At 40.9% G+C, this 26,523-nt stretch overlaps 2 protein-coding genes and 1 non-coding gene across 4 annotated transcripts; 1 reads left to right on the top strand and 2 right to left on the bottom strand.

The window, feature by feature from the left end:
* Nucleotides 1-5,307: 5,307 nt before the first annotated feature.
* LOC135472483 (N(4)-(Beta-N-acetylglucosaminyl)-L-asparaginase-like) lies at nt 5,308-11,049 on the bottom strand. The gene is made up of 8 exons (XM_064752004.1): nt 10,923-11,049; nt 10,483-10,639; nt 9,887-9,999; nt 9,484-9,596; nt 8,718-8,920; nt 6,451-6,558; nt 6,063-6,196; nt 5,308-5,515 (listed from the first exon to the last, which is right to left on the bottom strand). The coding sequence occupies exons 1-8, from the start codon at nt 11,047-11,049 to the stop codon at nt 5,322-5,324; spliced, it is 1,149 nt and encodes a 382-aa protein (XP_064608074.1). The 3' UTR covers nt 5,308-5,321.
* Nucleotides 11,050-11,268: 219 nt separating this feature from the next.
* On the top strand, nt 11,269-11,340 carry Trnae-uuc (transfer RNA glutamic acid (anticodon UUC)). Its single transcript has one exon. It is a non-coding gene; the product is annotated as a tRNA-Glu (tRNA).
* Nucleotides 11,341-11,553: 213 nt separating this feature from the next.
* On the bottom strand, nt 11,554-19,625 carry LOC135472482 (uncharacterized). 2 transcript variants are annotated; one of them, XM_064752002.1, is made up of 4 exons: nt 19,393-19,625; nt 16,357-16,785; nt 13,922-15,532; nt 11,554-13,216 (listed from the first exon to the last, which is right to left on the bottom strand). In XM_064752002.1, the coding sequence occupies exons 2-4, from the start codon at nt 16,468-16,470 to the stop codon at nt 12,665-12,667; spliced, it is 2,277 nt and encodes a 758-aa protein (XP_064608072.1). In that variant the 5' UTR covers nt 16,471-16,785; nt 19,393-19,625; the 3' UTR covers nt 11,554-12,664. The 2 variants fall into 2 exon arrangements, with proteins under 2 accessions (XP_064608072.1, XP_064608073.1); XM_064752003.1 differs by having other exon boundaries at nt 13,922-15,529.
* Nucleotides 19,626-26,523: the final 6,898 nt, after the last annotated feature.

Raw genomic sequence — 26,523 nt, 5'->3', positions numbered from 1 at the left:
TATGATCACTGTACCTGTAACCTAGCTGCATTACATGGTTCTGCCAGCCAATGCTACACTCTACAAAGCGGTATTAGATATTTTCAGTGGGGTTAAGTGCTGGGTTGTATGGGTTACAACACAAGCTCCAGCATATAGCTTATCTCTAAACCTATAAATCGCTCAAAAAGAACACTTGAAACGGCACATAAATACTCGTGTATTGATGATGTATTAAGTCTGGCATTTAGGGCTGCATTATGCTGTATTTATACCTACCTGATATTCTTACCACAAAATCAGACAAAAGTATTAGCTGTGTTACACGGTTTTAACACCGCTCGCCCAGCGTGACGTTAAGCCTTCGGTTTCCTCACGCTGGAGCGAGCCCCGCACAGCACAGACTGACTGACCAGTGAAAGTCGGTACAATCTACCATACAGCTAGGAGAGGTGGCTGTAGAGCGTTCTGCACCAGCAGGGAGAGCCATGACATCCAAAGCCAATCTTCTAACCAAGGGTTCAGCAGCTGAGGTAAGTCATGAAATTGGAAGTAACCTACAGTTAGGCTGGAAAACACTTGCATGCTAATAGGCGCTATGCGACTTGACATTGTATGTGAGTAAAGGAACGAAATTCATTAATATTCGAGAGCAAAGTATGCTGGAATGTGCATGATGTGGATTGTCTAACGAATGAAGGTTGGTGGGAGGCAGTTTGTCAGACTGTATGATCAGAAAAGCAACGTAACTGTATATGTAGATGTACTGAAATAAGTGTTCCAGCGAAAAAGAGTTAATAATCTTTCTGAAATCACGGTCTTTTATTATGATGGTGATAATGGATTTTAAACCTTTTTTTCCAAGCTCAAAACTTCATCTTTATCCAAAAGATTTTTGCTGATTTTTCACCGAGCAAGATCAACGAGCTCGTATCGAGTAAAATCAATCAATTTTAACCCCAAATCACCACAGGAGGGTGAAGAGAACGAGATTTGGCAAAACCGATGTATCAATAAGTGTACTAATGGTCAGGTATGTTGATTGTTTTCGACTAATGTATCGAATGAAACTCGGAGAGGAAAGGTTTGTCTCACTTGGCAAAATGGCTGTCGTCAGGTTTGTCGGGTATCTGGAAAGGTTTGGTAATTTTATGTGGCAAGGTGGCTGCGACTTTATGTCGGAAGGTTTGTCGGGTGTCTGAGAAGGTGTGGTAGTTTCTTGTGGCAAGATGGCGGCGACTTTATGTTGGAAGGCTTGTCGGGTATCTGGGGAGTTGTGGTATTTAGCCATGGGCTCTGTCCAATCTCTATCAGCCATACACGTCAAATGCATAAATATTTTAAAAAAGAAATAAATCAGCAAATAATAATCAACCAATAAAAAATATGTGTTGATTGACTTTTGCTTCTCGCAGGTAAGGACTTGGACAGCGGTGTTCGGACGATCGACTGATGCTCGACAGCCTTGGCTTGGATGTACCCCGCCTCCTGTCCCCAACAATCTCCTCACCCAACTCGAAACCTTCCGAGTGTATGGAGAACTAAGGAATGCACAGACCACTGTGAAAAACACTCTCCCCACCAAGCAAGGTAAGCACACAGAAGTGAAGAACACCATCACCACTAATCCAGATAAGTACACACAGACCTCAGTGAAGAACACCATCACCACTTAGCCAGATACGTTCATACTGACCACAGTGAAGAACACCCTCACTTCTAAGCCAGATAAGTACACACAGACCACAGTGAAGAACACCACCTCCGCTAAGACAGATAAGTACACACAGACCACAGTAAAGAGAACCCTCACTACTAAGCAAGATAAGTACACACAGACCACAGTGAAGAACACAAACCATCACTTAGCAAGATAAGTACACACAGACCACAGTGAAGAACACCCTCACCCTAAGCCAGATAAGTACACACAGACCAGAGTGAAGAACACAAACATCACTAAGCCAGAGAAATACACACAGACCACAGTGAAGAACACCATCACCACTAATCCAGATAAATACTCACAGACCACAGTGAAGAACACCATCACCACTAATCCAGATAAATACTCACAGACCACAGTGAAGAACACCTTCAGCACTAGGCCAGATAAGTACACACAAACCACGGCGAAAACACCCTCACCACTAAGTCAGATAAGTACACAAAGACCACGGTAAAAAACACTCTCATCACTAATCCAGATAAGTACACACAGACCACAGTGAAGAATACCTTCAGCACTAATCCAGGTAAGTACAAGCAGGCTACAGTAAAGAAAACCCTGAGCACTAAGCCAGATAATTATACACAGACCATGGTGAAGAACACTTCCCTAAGCTGGATAAATCACAAACAACTATGAAGAACTGCTTTTCAACTCCAACCTCCTAAGGAAGGTACGAACATAGTAACGCGCCACACGAGGACGGCTAAACGTGACGACAATCATAAAGCTGTCTGTTTAACAGCATGATTCGCCTCAATCGATTGGTGATCGATTAGACCTAATGCTAATTGCCCCACCTTGTTTCCCTGACTGTCAAGTAACGGCATGTTTTAAACTCGTTTTACCTCACTAGATTGGCACAATAGTCCGTACATAAACTGTTGACCATTTCGTCGATTGGAGTGTAATTGACAGCATTTACCTACTAACGCATAAAGGGAAATGTCCCGGTTAAAAAATGGCTAGGTGAAAGATTGGGCTATTTCTGTACGTGGTATGTTAGGGCGTTTTCCCAGCGCATAATACCTGGAATACTAGCACAAGTGAAACGATAATCTCACCGGTGCACTGAGGTGTGATGTCGTTATTTAATACAAAGGGAATAAGTCCATTAAGAGCTGGCATGGAAAACATGTAGTAGTAAGGAGGTGAGGATTCAGTGTGGCATTACTGCGCCATAATTTTAAAGTAACTACAGATAACCCATTTTCCTCCTAACCTTGTATGTTTCTGTGTGGTGTTTATGGAAAAGGAGTCGACTTAGCCTTACATGCGTGAACGGTCATCAATTGGTATCCAGATTTCCGCCCTGCATCGCCGGTACACTACTTCCCCTGCATATGGGATTCTATACACACTTAACATACTGTTGCTTGGATAACAAATAACACAGACACGCTCTTTAACATTTAGTAATATACGAAATCTCTGGAATTAATCTCATTATACCTTTTTCATTTTTTTTCTTGTCACTTTAATCAGTCATCGATGACGAGAAGATGGCCATTGAATATGATGTTGAACGACGGACTCAGCCCCACTGCATCAACTACAACACTTACCGACAAGAGATGAGAAAAGCTGGGAAGAAAGTGAGACAACTGGCCATCACCTACTGATGCACCCACATGTGTCGTACACAGCCTTTAATACTCGCATTCTCAATCGACGCTAGCTCAAGGTCACGCATATCGATAGAGGTCATCAAAATCACATACCAGGGTATTACGTTCCTGCCTACGTATAAAAAAATTCTAACCAGTTATTACCCATGCACGCAGCAGTCAAAAACCATTGTCGTCAATTCTGAGCACTGTGCAATCTGAAGATATCGGTCTGTGCCAAGTGTATACTCTCTGAAGTGTACAGCATGAGGTATATGTTGGCATATCGTTTGTGTTCGTTTCGTCCACAAACAACTCATCGCCAAGTTTTCTGTACCTGCTAATAAGATGGTACAGTACCAAGTTCATCGCTGACAAAAATACCAATTGACTTGATGTATGTCCGTTTTACAAGGATACCAATTTACCAGTTTCACGGCTAGCAATGGTGCCAGTTTCATCTCTGGTTTCATCGCTGACAGGATACCAATTTCATCGCTGATAAGGACACCGGTTTCATCGTGGACAAAGATACCAGTCTCGTCACTGACAAGGAAATTAGTTTCATCACTGGCAAGGACACCAGTTTCATCGCTGACAAGGACACCAGTTTCATCGCTGAAAAGGACATCGGTTTCATTGCTGACAAGGACACAAGTTTCATCGCTTACAAGGATACCAGTTTCATCGCTGACAAGGATACCAGCTTCATCGCTGACAAGGGCACCAGTTTCATCACTGAAAAGGATACCAGTGTCATCGCTGACAAGGATACCAGTTTCATCGCTGGCAAAAACAGAAGTTTCATCGCTGACAAGCTTAGATGTTTATATGCATGACCATTTGTGTCAGTACCATTATACTGACACCTGGCCAACCAGTCATGTTTCCTTGCTCATCATGCCAGGCAACAAACAAGTACCATTTTGTCTTTGGTATGACCCGATGCCACAAATCATTATAGGCCAACGAAGCGATCCCTGTGTATGTATTGAGTAAGTGAGTGCTTGGGGTTTAACGTCGTACTTAACAATTTTTCAGTCTTACGACAACGAAAGAATCCTTAGAACGGATGTAATGTGCCTCCTTCTTGCAGGACGGATTTCCACCGCCCTTTTATTTAGTGCTGCTTTACTGAGACGACTTACCGAAGGAAAATAAGTCGCCCCGCCCGAGCCATTATACGGATACGGTTGTACCATCCCTTCATGCTGAACGCCAAGCGAGGAAGCTGCAACTTCCTCTTTTAAAGTCTTCGGTGTGACTCGACACAGGATTGACAGTGAATCTACCGCTCCCGAAGCGGACGCTCTACCAACTGTGCTGGCTGGGCCGGTATATGTATTGAAGCATGGTGGCCCTAGATTGTTTACCTCAGTCACACAAAATCCTGCGCCCTTCGGGGCGTCAGGAAACAGTGAGCCTCATTTCCTATTCCACAATGCCCAACACAGACCCACCGCCGGACCCACAAGACCCACCGCCGATCCCACAAAACCCACCGCCGATCCCGCAAGACCCATCCTTGTCTGCCTCCTGTGGTCGTGGGTTCTCCCCTTGCACGTTCCGCCCCCTATGTACTGTTGATATAATAAATGTTGCAAGGGTGGCAGTTTCAACGATCTTGCTCACAGAGTGGCAGATGGTCACAGTTACGATGACTGTCTCACCCTGATTGGCAACAAGACCTATATTGTAACCTATTATATTTATATATAATATATATTATATTTAACCTATATTGTCCTGCAGCAAAACATCCCCACGCATGCGCACTACGTCATAGACTTGATTAAAGCCATTAAAATTGTGTAATTTTTCAAGAATGGAAACGATCTATTTAAGGCGAGACAAGATCCATATTTAGCACATCCTTCCCCGGCCCCTTTCACACTTACAGCATCCTGAATGACCCACGCAGTACTTTCACACAACCATTGTTCCATTCGTAATATCTGATTGTAAGATTAAAACACAATGCTTGAATGGAAAAGCTATAATTTTATTCATACATTCTGAGTATAATAGAGAATGAAACGCGAAATCCAATCTATAAGGTTGAAATAATTACTTTCTTTTCTGTCGGACGCAGAATACTTTACATATTTTTTAATGCAGGTCACATTATATACAGTCACGTTTTGCAGCTGTGCTGACTGAACACTGTAAGGAAAGAGGTCAAATCCGTGACACGCTCCGCCTGAAACAGAATAAAGAACAACTCAAGTTCAAGCACAAGAAATAATTTTATAGCTACGTTTTCATTCATGTACCTCATTATATATATATATATATATATATATATATATATATATATATATATATATATATACATCGGCGGCAGGGTTCGCCAGGTGGATGACACAGGCGAACGAGCAAATGTTCAGGTATAGCAAGGCCAACAAAGTTTTAGTGGAATAAACCAGAGACGATCCTGCGATATTTTGTTTTACACAAAACTTAAATATTTTGTCTTTCTGTGATCATCAATGTGAATATGAAATGCTCTCTTTTTGGTCTAGCAAGATTTCATCATGAGACTTGAATCCGGTCAAACAGTTAGGGAGAAATTTCCATTTCTGTTTGCATTTCATTTTAAGAAGATTTAATACTCGCCAGTGCAAAACTTTCGACTATCTGCATCTATCATGTCTACTACAAAACCAGAGATAAAACAAGAATATAGCCTTCCTCTATCTCATGCATGATACGTTTGGTTTATATCCACATGCTGCAGAAAATCTTACCATGATCTCCTTTAAGATTTACCGCAACAACAGCTCCCGAAAACGTAGGATAATATTTGAGAATTCGGTTAATACTTCTTTCTGCAGCATCCGCTGGGGTAAGTCCCTGCTCCATGTAAGACACTGTCTGGTAACTGGTGATAACAACAAGAAACTTCCTTATTTACATCTTTAGCTTGTGCTCATAATCACTTGATTTTTGTTGGTACTTTGTAAAATGATCAGAAAATGTAAGAAGAGCAAACAAAAAAAAAATAAACAAAAAAATGGGATCACAATAGCCTGAAAATGCTACAAATACATTTCTTACATTTTCGCATCACTCTGTACTAAAACAGTCACGTAAAAATCAAATACAATTCAGCTGTGTAAAAACAGAAACTCTTACGCGGGCAAAAATCTCATCATGACATCACCATCCCCCGTTCCGGCAGCGCCACCTATATCTTTGTCCACGTAAGCTCCGGCGCCAGCTACTGGAGAATCCCCGACTCGACTGTCAAATAAATGGCCAAGAACATTACTATATCTACTTATGCACTGGCAGGCTTTCAACTTCAATGGCATTGTCTGTGAAAATACTTTATGTTCCACCTTCCACTTTAAAGGCATATACTGTTAGGGCTAAAAAGAAATAATGCACTCAGGATCTTCCACCGCTTACTTGTCCCACTTCCGATAGGTTTGTAACGGTGCTTCAGAGGCACGTCGGGACATAGACACGAGACAATAACGTCCCATCAATCTAAAAGACAACAGCATAGTTTGATGATACATGTAGTTTGTAAGTGGTCAAACGTAACCGATGAAATAGGGCCTTTTTAATAGTTTACCCCAGTTAAGATTATATTTTAAAGGTAAAGAAAACACAAAAATAAATTATATATCACATGACAGACCACTCAACACTTTCCAAGAAAATAGTTCTATTCAATGTTTTAGATTTTTCCAACAGAGTACAATGGCTTTTAACGTAGAACCCCAGAGCTGGACCTTCCTAACTACATATAGATGCTTTTGTTCCCTGAATCCATTCCGATCGTTTAAAACGTCGAAAACGGAAGACAAACGGTAGAATTGGATGATCCAACATCATAAAATCTCGATCGCGTCACTGTTGACCTTGTGAGGTCACGGCGGTACATTCCATGTGTACGACACAGACCACAGGAGGCAATCACTATACTTTTACTACTAACTTCGAGATTATTCCATGCCCAAGCGTAGCTTTGCTACTGCAGTAACACAACGCAGGGTTCTGTAAAGTCACATACATTGCTTGAAAAGGCCACAGATTTAGAAAATATGGATCAGATTACTGATTTCATCAAACCTTTGACTACGGATGACTTACTAATTCAGCCATGCCTACTAACATTAAAGGCCAATGGACGAGGCTTGTCCCCCCTCCACCCCCCCGCTCATGACACGAGCTCTAGGGAGGCGCTAGCCTTTGCCCTGCAACGGCCACGAGGCTATACATGGCATAAAAGCCCCTATGCACGCGTGTTATCCCACAGCACGCCGTACCCTAAAGCACTAATGGGAATTTTAATTGGCATTTTTATGCGTTCCCAGTCGCTGTTTCCGTTCAACATAATTCAAGCTTTATTTATTTTTGGCGGTGATACTTTTTAAAACGATTACTGGTAGTTACTTTCATTGGTGTTGAGCGACAGACTGTTCTCGTCACTACAAATCACGATCAGCTGGCCCGACTACATGGATCCTCGTGTGGATGTACAGGGGTAATCATAGATTTAGTCATACCTTCAGGAAAAGCACACAGTGCTTTGCAGGGCTTTTCAATTCATAATACCGGCTGGTCTTCACAGCATGACGTCACCCCACCAGGGCTCCGCGGCCGACAAGATAGGCAGACAGTCCAACTTTAAGGTTTTTTTTTTTTTAAGTGGAACTAGATAAAATAATATTTTTTTTAAATGATGTTTACACGCTAACATAGCAAACAAAAATACTGTGTCCTGGGAACATTTAGTATGAAAATAAAAGCATTGGGGCTCTCCTTTAAACATCATGTTCTACTGTGGTTTGTTTTGGATCAGTGGAAATCAGTGACGTTACGCCCATATTTCTGGCTGGAAAAATCTCGTTTCAAGGTCCATTCGCCGAATGTATTCATAAATCTATATGTATACACACTTCTTAATAATGAAATATAGCACAATTTTACCACAATTTTAATATCTTGGAGCCTAAACTGTGTATTATACTGAGGTTTTATGTTTCGAGTCTAAAATCGCCATGTGGCATCGGCCTCAGAACAAAAATGTATTTGGCGCATTTATCTCAGTGCAAGGGGAGGAAGTTGCAAGATCGTCTTTCAAAGCCTTAGGTCTATATAACTGGGATAAACTTCACTGTTCCCATGTAAGTAGTTTCGAGCTCAAACTCTTGGCGATAAAGGTGATAACAGCCCTACCGTATCATTTCGAACACGAATCTCCCCTATTCCGCCATTTGCAGTACCGAGTAAGATCGTCCTGCTGCTGGATTACAAGTTTTGCAAACAAAACTTTAAACAGTCAGCCATTCAGCCGTTCAGCAGTGCAGCTAGTCAAGATCAATTTATGGAATACATTTTGTTTCTGTATTCAGTTTTACAAGTTACTTTAGCACCAATATTTATCTTACCCTGGAACTTTATGATTCATCCCATTTGTTGTGGTACCCCCCGCGATGTTGCCATCTTTGTCGATGGCGATCAACCCGATAGTGTCGTGATTGTTCTCGTCTACCCACGGACTCACGCGAGAACTGCGCTCCACCTGTCGTCTGGCTCGGCGCTTGACAGGCTGATATGGTCCACATGATTTCGTGGGGTCGGGTGCAACATTCTGTCAACAGAATTCACAAAGATTTCACAAACACCGCTTCCTTACCCACCAAACTCCCTCAACAGACACTCCTTGACGATCCATTCCTGCAATATTACCGCTAAAATGTTATCAAGGTAAGGCAACACCGAGTAAACTTATCAGAGATTGAAGCATTTCTGAAATCAGATCGAACAAATCACAAATTACGGGTATGAAAAAATCTTACTTTTCACATCAGTCAGTGGAATCTTAGTAACATCAGACGGCCACATGAACACACACTTTTCACCCCCCTCAGACTGACATATAGTTCTAAAAGCCATTCCTTTTGTGCTCTGAGCTATACTCTGTCAGCTGATCCATACAGCCATGCAATACACCCGTTTCCTCTTAGATGTCAGAAACTCCAATGTGCTGCCACGGCCGTCATGGGAACTGCTTTCCAGAAGACCAGAATTTTTAGGTTCAGAAGTATGTTAGTTTAGATGAAAGAATTCATTGGAAGGCAGTATCAGGTCTGGATAGTACTGTGAGCCGCCGGCATAATTAAGGTGTAAAAAAAATGTTAAATACACGTTTACCTGCCGATAATTGGGTTGACAGTTGGCTTTCCTCCAACTTTTGAACTGCTGTGTGGAAAAATTGCTGTGCAGATCGACGACACTGAAACCCATCTCCGCAGCAAAATTTGTAGCTGAAACAAATCCAATCATAACGGAGGTAAATTGACAAGAGGCCGTATTTCACCTGCTACGTGTGGCCATTTGCCAATTATCACACTGTCGATGCTGATCTGGTTTTACTCTCTGTGATGCAAGTGTTGTTATAACTATATAGTTGTGTGGCACGTCTTACAAATGAAAGCTCATTGCGGCGAATTACATTTCCTTATTCCAAAACATCGAACTAGCCAGCATTATTTTTAAGCCTCCATTTAGTATGGTTTAATACATTTGGCTTTTTCTATAATGCAACAGGTCTTACCTGACTCGCCGACTAAGAAGGTATGAGTTGTATACTCCAGTACGGCCCTAGCCACCGACAAGGCTGATTTAACCCGTCTCAGGTCCCCCACCGCCCCAACATCGTGGCTTGTCCTGAAGGCAGTGTTAAAACGAGGGAACAAAGACATCAGCCTTGATGTGCTAGAATAATAACTAACTGATGTCCAGCGCCGGCAAATTTTAACTTGACAGCTATCAAAAAGTAGTAAAGCAAAGATTATATACCTGAGTTCAGGGACAAGAAATAGAAGCAGTCAAAAATTTATTTAGATGATTCCTCTTCCCGGATGCGTTTATCACGGGGGGTGCGTAAGCGGTAAAATCAATCGCACATCATTCGATGCATGTACAAAATGCGTTTAGAAAATTGGACGGGCGACACCCAAACGTGACCCAAATGGTTTCTTTTCAAAGTCGTGCGGTGTCATTACCGTGTAACTACGAAAGACTTCCAATATAAAGATATCTGATGAAACGGATGGAATGGTTCTATGAATGGTTACCCACGGGAACCATATATAACTGCTGACCAGAATACCGATACACTTTCAAAATTTTACCAGCAAACTAGCTCACCCATCCATGATCATGGCGTCCAGAGTGGTCTCCCCTATTTCGTCTGGATCAGCACCGTATCCCACACTTGTGGCACACTTTCCGAACTCCTCGCACACCGATCCACCTTGCTCAACTGCGTCCAAAGCCGATCCATTATTAGCGATGACGTTCCACCCTGAATAACAAAAACCGTGTGTGCACAAATGGATATCTCTCTATTAATTCTCGATCACTTCAGATCTATCAATCAATTTGTTTAGAAATTCGCGTCAGTATATGATACAGTATCAGGGTGAGAAAGAAACTACATACCAGGTATAAGAATTCAGCATTTTATCATACATCAGTAAGTAGCCTGCTGCAGCCTACAGACTACCGGTGTGTGTAAAACGATGAGGAAAACTTGTCCCTACTATTACGGCATTCGGCATAGCAAAAGCGTGTTTTTCAAGAGTTACCTTTAATGGTTGCTTCTGTGAATGGCCACGTGTTTACCACAATTGGAATTGTGTTTCCTATGTAAACATAGATGAACACAACAACCAGCTTTGCGAGGAAGTACTTTTGAATGCTAGGCGCAGACATCTTTAAGTCATGTGACTAATGTGTGGTCACGTGACTTTTATAATACACTGGAAAACTCTTTCTTTATAGCTAATCGACTTTCAAACATGAAGGGAACATCTTTGTTACTAGATAAACCCTTAATTAGGCTGTACATGAACTAAATTTCTATCTTCACGGGACACTAAATTATTACGTTCACATATGAAAGTGAAAATGTTCACCCCCTTTCTCACCACTTCCCATGTGGTCTAGTGGTTAGGATTCCTGGCTTTCACCCAGGCGGCCCGGGTTCGATTCCCGGCATGGGAACGACAATTTTTTTTTTTTTTCTCACACACCTTATTTTTTCTGACGGCACACAGTAATATCAAGCCCTTATACTGCCTTCCAATGAATTCTTTTATTCATATTAACATATTCCTCAACCCCAAAATTCCAGTCTTCTAGTGCTTAGTGGATTTGAAATGAACAAAGCTTTAACAACTGGAAACTTACACCAGTGAACAGACACTTTGACCTCAAACCATTTAGAGGGCTTCACTAGGGCAACAAAATCCTCTCATTTTGAAGCTGGGGTCAGAGAAAGGGGAGTGACGACTAAAAGCAGAGGAAACTGTAAAATATTTTCTGAAAAATGGTAAGATTTGAATAGATAAGCAAAAACACCTTTATAATCTTTGGTGTGTAAGACAAGAGTATAAATGGGCTTATCAATGCAGTGCTGTTTTAGATATAATTTCACTTTAATGGTGAGACAAGAACAGTCAACCCCGCTACCTTCAAAACATCCTGGCGACGTCTTTGTGGCCATTATAAATTTTGAGACAGAGTCAAACAAGACTGTGACGGACGTCTGATTGCATGCATTACTTTTTTTTGGGCTCAATACTCTCTTCATGTCAGAAATGTCATTCCTAGAAGTCTGCTAGTTACCATTTGAATGTTGCTACATTAAACTCAATCTTCTGTACTACTGTACACATTACATAAAAAAAAGAGCAAAAAAAAAACTCCTTAACACAAGAGTTTGTTTTTCAAATTTTTCTACACAACATCTGAAGTAGTCTTAGTAAATTTGCAGATTTTCTTTTTATTTTATTAGCCAACAAAATGTATATGAACAACTGCATAGTTGGAACTCTAAATACATGTAAATCTCAAACATAAAAAAATCATATAATTTATATTATTCTGTATTTATTTGAGAATAAATTGAACAGTGAATATCACAGGAATTGTTATACAAGTAAATTCGCCCTTCACAGAAAACATCAGATCCAAACAGCTTCATATAAATATATATGTTTATCAACGGTGTATATACTTTGTGAGCATGTAACCAAAGCATAAAACCGTTACACCGTCTATAAATGTAAATTTGTTTCATGTGATTTTATCTACCCTCTAATAAGTAAAATTAATTCATTTTTTTCATTTCCAGCACAATTTGCCTTTAAAAGGAAAATTTTATTGAAAAAATGACAAAAAAACAAAATCCCAACTGACCTAACCTAATTTTCCACATGATCTGAGAGGGGGATACAGGTAACAAATATCTGTGTAAATATGGCACTAACAATGACACTATAACTGTAAATGCTGTGATCCAGAAAAACAATTCAATAACATAAAACTAGGAAAAGTGAACTGTGTATTTCCAGTCCCAGTGTTCTTTGGACCAAGTTTGAATCTCTGAACACAAGTGATAGACATCCCCTGGTGATAAAGATAAGGACAAAGGCCATGCTGTCACAGACGATACAGTGTTGATCGTCTTCAAATCAAAAGTGAAAGTAAAAGTCCTATCCTGGCACACATTTGCTACTTCGAAGTTAACACCTGACAAATATTCTCTTCTGAGCAGATACAAACATGCCACAGGCTCTTCTCTTTCAATTTTGCTGACAGCTGTTTCTGTATAGAAGACTGGTTGCTGGAGACTCGATAAACTAGGGGGATGCACTTTGGAATGTGGATCGGATAGAGAACAGATACACAGCTTGACATCTATCGATTTGTCCGCACATTTTCTATAGATTCCGTAAGTTGATATCCTCTCATAGGAGAGAATTGATATGTGATCCGAGATTGAGTTCCCACTCTGAACCATAACAAGGAACACTTCCATTGAGCTTCCATCGGAATTTGGAATGTGTAGATTAAGTTTAACTGTAAAGCTATCCTTCTGAAACACAACAAAAATGAGACGCATTATTGCAAATTCCTCCGAATATGAAAATAAAATTTTGACTTCCATTTTTTTTTATTTTAAATTTTTGTCTTTAATCCACCACCTTCAGATACCTGACAAGCATCCTGACTGAAAGCCACAGCTAAACCTGCAAACCTTTGATTATAGCTTGACAACTCACTGGTCAGCAGATGCTTGGCCGTGGTGAATCAGCCATGGAACAACTCCTGTTTTATATGATATGTATAATTTTATATAATGTTTTGCAACTTGGATCGACCTGCACACAGAATCTTAATACCTGGAGGCAAAAAGTCCTTATTTTATTAAGTATTTTGAGTGTAACTGGGGAGCCATACTCAATATGGTTCAGGGCCCTCTGTGGCTCAGTTTGTTAGCATGCTAGCACAGCGTAATGACCCTGGAGTCTCTCACCAATGTGGTAGCTGTGAGTTCAAGTCCAGCTCATGTTGGCTTCCTCTCGGGCCATGAGTGGGAAGGTCTGCCAGCAACCTGTGGATGGTCGTGGCTTTCCCCGAGCCCGGTTTCATCCCACTATAATGCTGGCGGCTGTTGTATAAGTGAAATATTCTTAAGTACGGCGTAAAACACCAATCAAATAAATAAAAAAATAAATCAATATGGTTCATGTTTAACACAATGATAAAGGTAATGATAATTAAGAATATGATCACTCACACTTTGATAAATCACTCGCACGTTGTCAAACCACTTGGCCATCAATCTCTGACAGTGACCAAATCCTGCTTTGGCCGTGGGATTTGCCTTTCTAAATTGTCTTTGGATTTCATTGTTCAGCTGACCAAGGGCAAACTCAGCATACAACACGTAGTCAGTGTTGTTCAAAACTTGTTGTTCATAACCCTGGCAGATACACAGGTTAGGACGGAGTAATGGTAATGAAGCACAGGTTCTGTTGGGCGATATGGGCTGTAGAAGACCCTTTTCTACAATATCATAGTCCTTGGCAGCAGGGCTTTTATCAAAAGAGGTTGCAGATGTGACCTTTATCTGCGTCAGCGACTTCAAGGTCATATGAAGGTCTAACATGCTGACCAGTCTATTCTGATTAATGAACAATGCTTCTCTTTCAGATCTGTCTAGTCTTTGTATCAGACCATCAGGAACAATTATAAACAGAACTGGGTGGTAGAGCTCCACCTGAGCTTCGGAACTTTGCGCCATGAAGTCACCGTACGAGTTACCATGATCAGAAAGCACAATGGTGACTGTATTTGGTTGCTGCGCTGCGAACCACAAGTACTTTGCCATGGCATCATCAATCGTCTGAAGCCTCCTGCCTGTTGGTTCATGACTGATGCTGGACATAAAGAAAGAAAACAGAGGACTGGAATGATGTCTGTACAGCTCTTGCTGTGTCCGAAGGTATCCAAGCAGATAGTCATGTTGATGGAGTCCATTGTAACACAGAGCCTCTGGGCCGTAGAATGGGTCTTTCCTCCCATAGAAATCCAGAATATGGCAACTAGCCACGGTGGGCCCCACATCATCAATGCCAGCATTGGCTGTGGCTTTCAAGAATCTATGCCACAATATCTCATAATCCATTTCCTTCTCGAAGGACAACAGATCTTTGGGGAGCCCCCACTCCCAGTGCCAGCACATATCCTCTAACCAAAGTGTTCGATACCCATCTGACCTCAGTGGATTGAACATGTACTCGAGATGAAGTGGATTATCCGGACGGTCATGAATACCAAAAGGAACAGCTTTCAGATCAATTTCACCCGTGATTAAAGCCTGTAAATTCTCAAATGTACGCGCTTTGATTGACTGGAATAGTTTAAAGTCCAATACCTTGGCTCCTGCTTTAGGCTCAGCATTAATTTGTTCGATCATTTCTACTGTTCGGGATAAAGATCTGAAGAAATGATGTCTCGATACAGAATCCAGGAAAATGACACTGATACTAACATGTTCAGGTTGTCTCTCAAGCCCTGTAGGCACTCCTCTAAGCCCCTCAAACTCTGGTATCCACACCATCTGAGTACTCTCTGGTTCCACCTGCATATCGTAGTTAGCAACCCCTACATCATCGTATGTCATCTTCTTAGTCACAGATGCACACTTCAGAAGTAAAAAACCAAATGTTTTAGTAGATGCTTTACCACTGACCAAATCTGAGATCTTTCCTTCTAAGGATTCTGATGACATGAAAGCCTCCCAGTGAATGCCGCCTGTTGTTATGTTTGTCAGGCCTAGCTCAATACCAGCCTGTCCGCACATATTGGGGCTACATCTCACTCTGTGTTTGCCTCCACTTTCCTTCTATGAATAAACCAAACAGAATTTGATTTATTTATTTGATTACTGTTTTAATTTATGGCCAATTAATTTTGGCCATATGTAAGAACATTTTATACGTTGACATTCAAGCTTATGGTTTGAAGAATATGAAAGATTACCTTGTGAAGACAATCCTCCCTGTGTAAAGTGTGCACACTGTCTGTTTATTGCCATACTCAAGCCATTTTCACTTACTGAGGCGTTCAGTTTTATGAGTGGAGGAAACATTTATTTGTTTATTTATTTGATTGGTGTTTTACGCCGTACTCAAGAATATTTCACTTATACGACGGCAGCCAGCATTACGGTGGGAGGAAACTGGGCAGAACTCACGGGAAACCCGCAACCCTCCACAGGTTGCTGGCAGACCTTCCCAAGTATAGCACGAGAGAAAGCCTGCATGAACTGGACTTGAACTCACAGCGACAGCAGCCAACGGTAAACCAATGACCTTTGGCAAGTTACTGATGAAGTTCCCCACATGTGACACCATATAGGTGGAAGACGTGTTCTTCAATGGCAGTTAGATTGTGTAAACAGTTATACAGTTCAGTTCAACACCTTACTGTCACCAAGACTCTACAAGAAATGAAAGGAAGGGAATCTTAACATTCTCTGTCCTCTGGCAGGTTTAAATGCTCAGGTTGTGTGTCCTCATGACATGTACTCCTGCTGCTGTTCACCTCTGTGATCTGAGACACCTGATCATTGTGAGTGGTATCAAACAACATTTTATTTACATGTAAAAGCTTTCCCATCAACGGAACATAAATGGATTTCCAGAATATTTGAAATGAATGGCCTACCTTTATCTCACAAATCTCTAGTGGAGTCTGGTGTTTGCAGTTGACACTGGAATGGAAGAAGAGCTCTGAAGCAATGGTACAAGATCCAGGGACAGGCTCAAGTCTCTTACACATAGGGGAAACTTTTGAAAGGGGAGACAACTGAGGAGACCATTTTGCCCATGCTTCAGGTAAGGTATGGGGCACTTTTCAGCTGGCTGTTCACCTGGGCCGTGATCAAACTTGTTGTTGACTTCGTGTACTTTCTTCAAGACTTCCCAGTTTTTGAAATGTCTCTGGTTCACTATGTCTGAGCCCACATGAAGCCAGCTAAGAACCAGAAAAGAAAGAATGATGAAGAGGAAAATCCCCAACAACCTCTTGATGAAACGGTAATATCTCCTTGGCAACATCTGAGCTTCTCCAGTACTTGTCATAACTCATTGTACACTAAAAAAAGAGAGCGAGAAAATATAACCCATCATGTTGTCAATATCATGTTTTATTCCCTTTTTTATACACCCAATTGTCAGTTCACTCGTCTGTAACTTTGACAGAGCATATTTTATTATTTGTAAAATTAAGACATTGCCATGGTAACCAAATTGCCATTTACCTGTGAGTGACCTGTATACAGGCATATGATACCGTCCAGGCTATAACTCCTAGAATTTGAAGAACTACGGGTTTAGTATTTGGTGTTCAGATATGTCTGAGAAGACCAGATGTCACACCATACATATGTCTATATTCTTTTCCAGTTTGCAGGTTACCATGATAACCATGTTGTCATTAGCTATTAATTACTTAACATTAACTCCAAATACTGAAGAAAACAGGCTTTGTTCTAAAGTATGTTTTTGTTGTTGTTACTCCCCTGCAGTGTTCATCATTTATAGTGTGCTAAGTTTATTTGAACTACATTAGGTCTTTATACCAAAGTGGTAGGTTCCTCTCCGGCCGTATGTGGGAAGGTCTGTCATCAACCTGCGGATGGTCGTGGGTCTCCCCCGGGGTCTGCCCTGTTTCCACCCACCATAACGTTGGCTGTTGTCATATAAGTGAAATATTCTTGAGTACTTCCAGACCTTACAGAGTAAACAGAGCAAAACCAAAGTTTCAGATCAAGTCACAGCAAAGCCAGTTACTACATGAAGGTAGATAAAGTGCTATATATACATAGTTAGAAAATAGAGCAAATCTGCAGAACCTAAAGGTTGTTATGGTGAATCCTGCTAGATTCCTTGTTTTTCCTATGACTTTACTTGCCCTCCATCATTATTTTCTTTCTTGCCAAACACTTTCACAGGAGGTGAGAATCTTAAAAAACTACACTGTAAGACATCCCAGGATTTATTTATTTATTTGATTGGTGTACTCAAAAATATTTCACTTATACGATGGCGGCCAGCATTATGGTGGGAGGAAACCGGGCAGAGCTCGGGAGAAACCCACGATCATCCGCAGGTTGTTGGCAGACCTTCCCCACGTACGGCCGGAGAGGAAGCCAACATGAGCTGGTCTTGAACTCACAGCAACCGCATTGGTGAGAGGCTCCTGGGTCATTACGCTGTGCTAGCACGCTAACCAACTGAGCCACGGAGGCTCCTCACATCCTAGGAACCTGCAGTGTTACCCCAGGGATATGGATTGACAGGGATATCATATATAATGACAGTGACATCACAGGGGATGGCAGGTGATATCAGTGTCATTCCAGGTGATATCACTGTCAGTCAACGTCCTTAGAGTAGTTCTGGTTCCTATAGGGTGTGTTGAGGTGCAGAATAACAGGTGAAACCAGTGGCATTTCCTAGTGTTTTTCCTAGTTTAGTGTATGGTGGAACAATGTATGAGTGTCATTTATATCACTGTCATCCCTAGCTCTGTAGGGCTGTGATTATGCATACTATCACAGCAGCCCTATCTTGTTCCATAAGCTTACCTTGAACACCTCCTTACCAGCATGTTTGAATGCATACTCCTTACAGCCCATACAAGGGAGATAACTACTGGCACTTTTGTACTTGTTCAATCTTTACTTCAATTTTGTTTAATTTATTTGAGAAATGTTTTTAGTGACCAATGCTGATTATGGTTGTGTCTAGGGCATTACTGGTGAGACATCCTAGAAAATTAGCTAGAATGCGTGTCAAAAGGTCTAACTTGAGAACACCTACCTGGAATTGATACTTGAGATTACTGTGGCTATGAACAGACAAATTATACGGTACCCAGCAGATGTATATTAAAGCCAGCAAGGGAAGTACAGAACAAGACAGGGCTGTGGTAGTATACGTAATCACAGCCCTACAGCACTATGTCATCCCATTATCATATCCCTTGAATAGCACTGGGTCTGTTAAAGGGTGGACTGATGGGTGATATCAGAGTCATATCCAAGCGATATTAGTGTCACTATAGACAGTGTTGTCATTCATCATTCACTTTCGTCCCTCAAGCCCCGGGCTAGTCCACCTAAATGGACTCAAGTGTCCTATTTTAAAATTCTGACATTCATCATAACACTGAGTCCATCAATGCCAAACAAATCTGTGAGGTCCATGCTCACAGCACGTCCTTATTTTATGCCTCTTTTGATTGAATTAAGATGGTTGAAATAGGTCACGTGACACTTCAAAATGGCTTGGTACCGCTGAAGTTCTAACAGCCGATGTTGCAACCACGAAAGTTAATTAGTTTCATAGGTGAGGTTAGTAAATTAAGGGGACAGTATTTGGGATTTCACCATAAAATTACGTATAAATGAGCAGAGGAGGTGGGTTAGATTGCCAAAAGTGGGAAGGAGATGGGAGTTTGAAATCCGTGTCATGTGTTTGGAGAGGGTTGACCTGTATACGACGAATGTCAGAATTTTAGAATAGCAAACTGAATCCATCTGGATGGACTACCCCCGGCCGGGCGGCTATTTCAACTCGATCTCTGGCGGGGTTTGTTACATGTACTTGCACAGGCAAATAACTTATTTCTGACTGTGCTCAAAAGGTCCTCAAGCTCACAACTAGCAGTAAAGCCAAATCAGGCTTTTATACGTACTTATAGTCGGCGCTCGTGTCAGAGCTAGGATCTCGCAGCCTTGGGTTGCCAGTGTTGAACCCTATGCACAGGCACCAAACTTCCAATCCACCCTACCACAGTGCAACACGGAGCATCTTGCATGGGCATTGAGCGCGCATGACAAGCTACATGTCACCGGGATCATGACCTTTTTCTACGTCCCGACATTTTACAATGCCATTTTACACTGATGTTGGCGTAAACTGGGCGTAAAACGTTGCCCCAGACTTTCGACGGTGTCATCAGCTGTACACAGCTCCTGGCACCCTGTGGTCCACCAGTCCACCAACCCAGTCATCGCCGACGTCAACAAAACCAAGCTATCTACTATTATTCTCAGCCGCGCAAGCGTATATAAAAATAACCATATTTCAATGGTTTAACAGACAGTACATGTAATCACAATCATTATGTTCATTATTTTCTCTACACCGGTTGGAAAATCGCAAAAGGCTTATTTTCCAAACTGAAAACAAGATATGTCCATTACATCAACACGAGGCTTTTAGGAACAGATGCCATCAAATAGGCATTTTTTAGGCATGAAATATTAGATTTGGCAGTCCAGTGATTCACAGACTACAAGTTGGAAATTTGCAAAGGATATCAACTGTGTTCTTACATCGTTGAAAAGTGCATGGAGACTGTTTCTCTGATATATTAAATGTGCAAGGTGTATTTATTATTACAATATTATTTCTTACATATTCTTTTGGAGATTGGTGTTGTTTTAGATTATTTTAGAAATGGGTTTTACTATATATCGACAGTTGGTAGAGCGTCCGCTTCGGGAGTGGTATTTCCAGGGTCAATCCTGGTCGAGTCACACCTAAGACCTTCACGGAGAAAGATGTAACTTCCTCGCTTGGCGGTCAGGATCATGGGGATAGTGCAACGACTGGTTGACCCGTATCAGTATAATGGCTCGGGCGGGGCGGCTTACTTGCCTTCGCTAAGGCGTCTCAGTGAAGCAGAACTAGATAAAAGAGCGGTGGAAATCCGTCCTGCAATAAGGAAGCACATCACATTCACTCTAAGGATTCTTTCGTCGTCATATGACTGAAAAATTGTTAAGTACGACGTTAAACCACAAGCACTCATTACTATTATCGACTTGCATCCTTTCATATATGATGTACATGTAGCTCTGACAGCCTATATGAATACCACTGAACTTGACTCTTTAGATCTAATATGGCTGATCCCACCTTGAAAATTATTGTTTCTGATGACCATAGAGGGAGCCACTGGTAGAACGTTCTGGGTTGCTCAGTTCAGATCACTGCATGGCTCTTGATCAAGTTGGTTACCCGTGCTGATCCATCTTCCGCTACCTCGGCCGAGGCCTTACGTCAGTCATCACCCGGTAAGCTAGGTGCGGTGGAATTTAATGGAAGTAAATTGAACACAAGTGTAATAAACATCCCGTTTGGAGGTATTGGTTTGCAATATAGGCCCCCGTACTTCTTTGAAACTTATATTGTAACAGTATGTCAAAGTCCATAGCGGAGTAAAACGGCCAAAATGACTAAGATTTTGATGACAATAGACGAAATAGCCCAAAACACAAACTTAATCTGTAATTTATTTGTCTCAGTGAAGTTATATCTCAAGTTTCTTTTCAGAATATGCATCCACTGTGAAAACTAACCGAAACACTGTCAACTGTCTAAAAGATGCCAAAAATGTCTATAATTATGTCAAAAATGGCCGAAACGGTCCAAGTTCGAACATTATCTGATCCTAGGAACACGAAACGTTAGACTTAAATCAGATTTAGTCTTTTTTTGTGGTATTATTCCTGTGCTTAAATTTAAACATAAACACTAATTTTCAATTTTTTTACCAGTGATAACGGGAACACTGAATGGTAAGGCCGCAAGGCAGTGCGAAAAAAGATTTCACAGCCAAGAAAAAAGTAACCACTACAAGACAATTGATCGATGTATCTAAGAATGGATTTCGACAATTAAAAATTTTTGAGCAATCTGAGTCCAGGAGTTCTATTTACTAGAGTTATTTCTCAACATTTGCAGAGTTTCGTGAAATCTTGCAGGCCTATACATATGTACACGGTTCTAGCCCTAGATGACTATTTTCGCTTTTTCATACTTGGGCGGCGCTGGCACAGGCACGGCTGGGTCCTACTGTATATATTCACCGACTAAGGATACGTCGTAAAAGCTCGGAAAACAACCGATTACTGACTTCTCCGGCCTGTCCAATTCTCCTTTACAATGCTTAGTGTCCTAAAGAATCCAAAACGGTCCCTTCCCAAAGGTAAATGGGCCTATCCATCCATATTTCATCATGCTCAACCTGTCCGTTGATTCCAAGTGCCCAAAACAGTGGCTGTCTTATATCTGTTATAATGCTGGCACGGTGGTTACCCTGGTTCCTGGGCATCGCGACTGCAAACTGTGGGAATGTTGTGGCCCAGGAACCCAGGTAGTGTATACGATGGACGGCCATTTTCGTGAAGTTCAAGCGAGCGGTTAAACTTGATGATATAAGGATGTATACTTCTCTTTGAGATGACCGACAGCTCGGGATGTTATCAATCTGACGGTCCATGACCCTAAGTAATCGACTATTTTCCAAAATGTTTCGATTCATCGTTCAGGATGAATACGAACCAGCCATGACTATGCGCGTGCCGTCCAAATATAAAGAAGCGCAAAATAGTTATCAGGACTTGTACATGGTATGGTTGATGGTCAGTTATTTAGCATCATGCAGTCATTGCTTTCCAAAATATATAGATGGGTTTAGATCATGGGCGTATGTGGAAACACGCGGTAAGTTTTTGTGTATTATTTAAGTGTGCTCCATCTAGTTTAATACTTGTATCATACACCTTACAGCACGTGCCACTCTCATCGCCCACTTTACTTCACTGTAGCGAATGTAGAAAGCTACGCATGTGCTTTTAGTATGGTTGAATATGATTTTGTGGCCGCTAAATTTGTGCCGACGTGCGGCGGAGAATAAGTATCTGATTTCTGTATGCGCGGCTCATACATGACGGGGACCCAATTGTTGTCCCAACCAGTAAGTCATTGGCGTTTCCACTTGGCCGTGGCCCAAGAGACAATTCAGGCTTAGTATCACATTCGTGTACATGTACATGTAGGACCATACATGCAACCCCGCAAGCTAAAATGTACAGTGGCATGATGCGTACTAGTACAACTTTACAGATTTTTATGATTAATGTTCATTTTTAATAATATGGCATTATGTGGCCTTAATGTGCAACATGTAGATGTAAGCTTAAAATAACAATTTAAACGTTCAGTTCTTTCCGCCTCTGAGCTCGGCCCGGTTCCTTCCATCATAATGACTGGAAGACCTTCCCACCTAGGGCCAAAGAGGAAGCCATTATGAGCTGGACTTGAACTCACAGCGACCACATTGGTGAGAGGCTCCTGAATCATTACGTTGCGCTAACGCGCTAACCAACTGAGCCACGGAGGCCAACGCTACATAATAGAGTTCTGGTCGATAATAAGAAGTTTGATTAGGCCTACTTGCAACGATTTCTCCAGTTTTTTGATGTTTACACTTAGCTCATGTATAATAAAATTAAATCATGGAAAATAATTCAGTTCCACAGTGTATTCATTGTATAGTATGGCAGCCGAATGAGGAGGACATCGCGACCCGCGACATGAGGACAGCGCTAATCGCGCTCGAATAGTACTGTACACCTGTTGCGAGACACGAGGCGAGGGACAGAAGACGGTACCGTTCGCGAATTTCAGTTTGGTGAAAATTACAAATTTCTGGCTCTTATAGTTTACAAGCCATTGAAATTAATTAATATGAAAACACTAAAATTATTTTTTAAACTATATAAGTTACCAACAAATGTAAAAACAGATTGGGAATTATTGGCCAAATACACCGGGATGCATGACAGTTTCATCAAAATTTAAAACTTGTTATGACGTCATATATTCAACCAATGGCGAGCTTCTAAAGATTGTAAGGGATTTTAATGTCTTTTTCAATCATTATGTAACTAGTAATGGTCTACATGCATATCAAATTTTAGAAGGATCCGTCCATTGTTTCTTGAGAAGATGTTGAGAAGATGTCAATTAGCCTAATAAATAACTAAATGTTTTACATGTTGTATGTCAATCAACCTAAGATATGATGTAAGAATCATTCCCATGGACTGATATATAAATGGAGAGGCTTTCCACCCAAATGGAGGGTTTGTATGTAGGACATTGCCCACTAAACAGTGTCCGTGTTCCATGTATTGTTTCCTTTTTCTTTTTTTCAACCAAGAAAAATGGTTTTAATACATCATATCCTTCGGTGGTCCTTAGTGACCAAAAGGGTACAAGTGGTGTCATTATGATACATGTATATATATATATATGTGTGTGTGTGTGTGTGTGTGTGTGTGTGTGTGTGTGTGTGTGACGTCAGTTGTTCCCGTATGGCCAGAAAAGGCCACATTGGAATTCAATTATTTAAATGCATTTTACTAGTTTGAAAAATTTCTAAAAATTTTATGAATGGACAGTGTTGAATGATCTTTCATCTAAAATTTATTTCTCGTTGGTGTTTTCTTTGCCGTTAAAACTGCCCTCATAATAATCAAAAAAGGGTATCATAATCAACTCTATATGTTACCGATTAACTTACCTATTCTAACAATTTATAACAGCCATTCACATGCCAGAACAGTCTTTCCCATTCTGACACATGCTCAAGTTTATCTGCCCAGAAAAAATATTTGAATATCTTATGTGGAAGAAATATAGCCCATGTATAGGCCGCATATTTGAGGCACTCTGTATACCTGCTCACCAGAGAGGATTGGAGATATTTAACTGTTGAGAGTCATTCACGTACGGTAAGCCATACAGTATGTTGTCAGGTTTTAAATTTCCCTGTTAATGGCATCTCTATCTTCTTGTTGGTGAATCAATGAACCCCAAGTGACACATCAAACGCTACACAATGCAGTGATGTGTCGACCGATCGCATTGTTAGCCGTTTTGGGGTGAACTCCAAGCTTTTTTCTCCATGATGGCACTTCAGTATTTTCACAACAACATTCTATAGCTTAATGTTGGTTAGAAAAACACAATATCCAAGTGGTACACCAAACGTCACACAGTGTGAACTCTAAGGATAGAGCGACTTTCAACACTCGACATAGATAACATGTTTTTCCACTCAAAATCTGTGACCTCCATGGAACTCTATAAGGGGCAGTGTTAACAAAAAACAAAAACACTTCGTTCATGCTATATACATTGCTTAACAAAATCTAATTTTGTACAACGGTTTCACTAACTTCCGACAAGAGAATCAATTTACAGAAATTATCTCTTGTAGTTTTCCTTGGAAAAAAAATCTATTAAAGTGTACACTGAATGGACACTTTCTGGAAGGACTAGAGCTAGAACAAAATTAGACAATACAAACTGACAGGAATAATGTATCCCTGAGCTACTGCTTCATAAATCCACCTCATCCTACCTGACACTCGCAACAGACCGTGCTGGGACGATTCAGGGACGACCTTAGTGTCTATCTGTTGAAATGCTTCTTTAAAGAATATGACGTAACCTCCAACCATATGAATAAATTTCCCAACGGACGCATCGCATCTTCATGATCACATTCAGTTTGGTTAGGATACACCGTTAAGTAAATATGTTGCACTAATCAACGTAGTAACATGGCCAATGTACTTCTTTGCTATGTCATTATACTGGTTATCTAAAAGCTTTGTCATCCATGCACTATCGCTTGTGGGATCGAAAATACTAAGATGGCTGTATTTGCAGTATTTCTTGCATTGGAGATCTTTTGTCATTCACCAATGTTGTTGACACCTTTATTTCAACAATTGAATGTCACTATAGCAGGGAAGTACATTAGTTATATCCCAAGGTCAGCGGATTTCTCTTGGTGTCCCATGAGCCTATAACATTCAAATCGCCGAATATAAAACGATGGTTAATTGGACTTTCGTCTGCTTGAAAAAGCTTGCAGCAGAAATCCGGCTAACGTATGCAAGACAATATTCCGTTAAGAGTTTATACGAATCACGATAAACAATACTTGGCTAAGAGTTTATACGAATGGCGGTAATAAACACGTTTTGAAATAAAAGTAAAGCATATTTCAAAATGAGTTGTGTGAAACAAAATTTTACAAAATGGAGTTATGCGAACAAATATTTCAAATAAGTAGTTAGCGCAGTTAAAGCGGGTTGCCACACAACGCCCTTCACGCTGTAGAAGGCTATATACCTATGCTGTCACATGCTCATGCACTTTATAGAAAACACCCCGCCTTCTTCAAATACAGACGGACTTAAATATTTAGTACCGGTATACAAAAGGTTATACTGTGCTGCACGCGATGTATGCGTATTAGTTGCCGTCCTGATGTATGTGATGAATTCAAAGGATGCTTTGCGCGCAACTTATTATGTAATGGGTATGTCTGTTTAGATCACTAGTAAGAATGGAAAGAAATGAGGCTCCATAATAGTATGTACTTTAAAGATGTTAAAAATCTTCTACAGTATTTATTTTTAGGTTTTTGAATTTATATGTCTAGTTGTCTGTCTGGCTGGCTGCCTGTCTGTCTGTCTGTCAGTAACTTTATGGAAAAAGGTTATATGCAGCGCTTTATATGAAATTTTGTGCACAACTTCGCCTTTGTGGATAAGGACTAATCTTTGTGGTGAACGATTTTTTCACCATTGTCTGATAGAACAGAAATACATATGTTCTTTAACTTTGTAACAGTGCGAGAGTATTGTCCCTTTGGTGGAACTAACGGAGGACTTTGTAAGTTTAGCTGTGGCGGAGATTTGGGGCGCTCATGCACATGTTTACGGGTGTAAGTATTTGAAGTACCGGGGTAAACCACAGTTTTCGCATGGTATATATACACGACAACCTTTCTGACATAAAGTCGGAGCAGGATTCAAAACAAAGAGGACATCACATTTGTCAAGCCAAAGGTAAAATCGGTTGTGGAGTGTACAACGTATAACTTATTTGAGACACCAAAATAAAATTTAATTATTCGTTTAATTGGGGGTTTAACATTGTACTCAAGAGGGTT

The sequence above is a fragment of the Liolophura sinensis genome, chromosome 8 (genome assembly GCF_032854445.1).
Source record: "Liolophura sinensis isolate JHLJ2023 chromosome 8, CUHK_Ljap_v2, whole genome shotgun sequence".
In the NCBI taxonomy this organism is placed as follows: Eukaryota; Metazoa; Mollusca; class Polyplacophora; order Chitonida; family Chitonidae; genus Liolophura; species Liolophura sinensis.
Note: the sequence above shows the minus strand (reverse complement) of the source record. Positions and strands in the feature narration are given on the sequence as shown.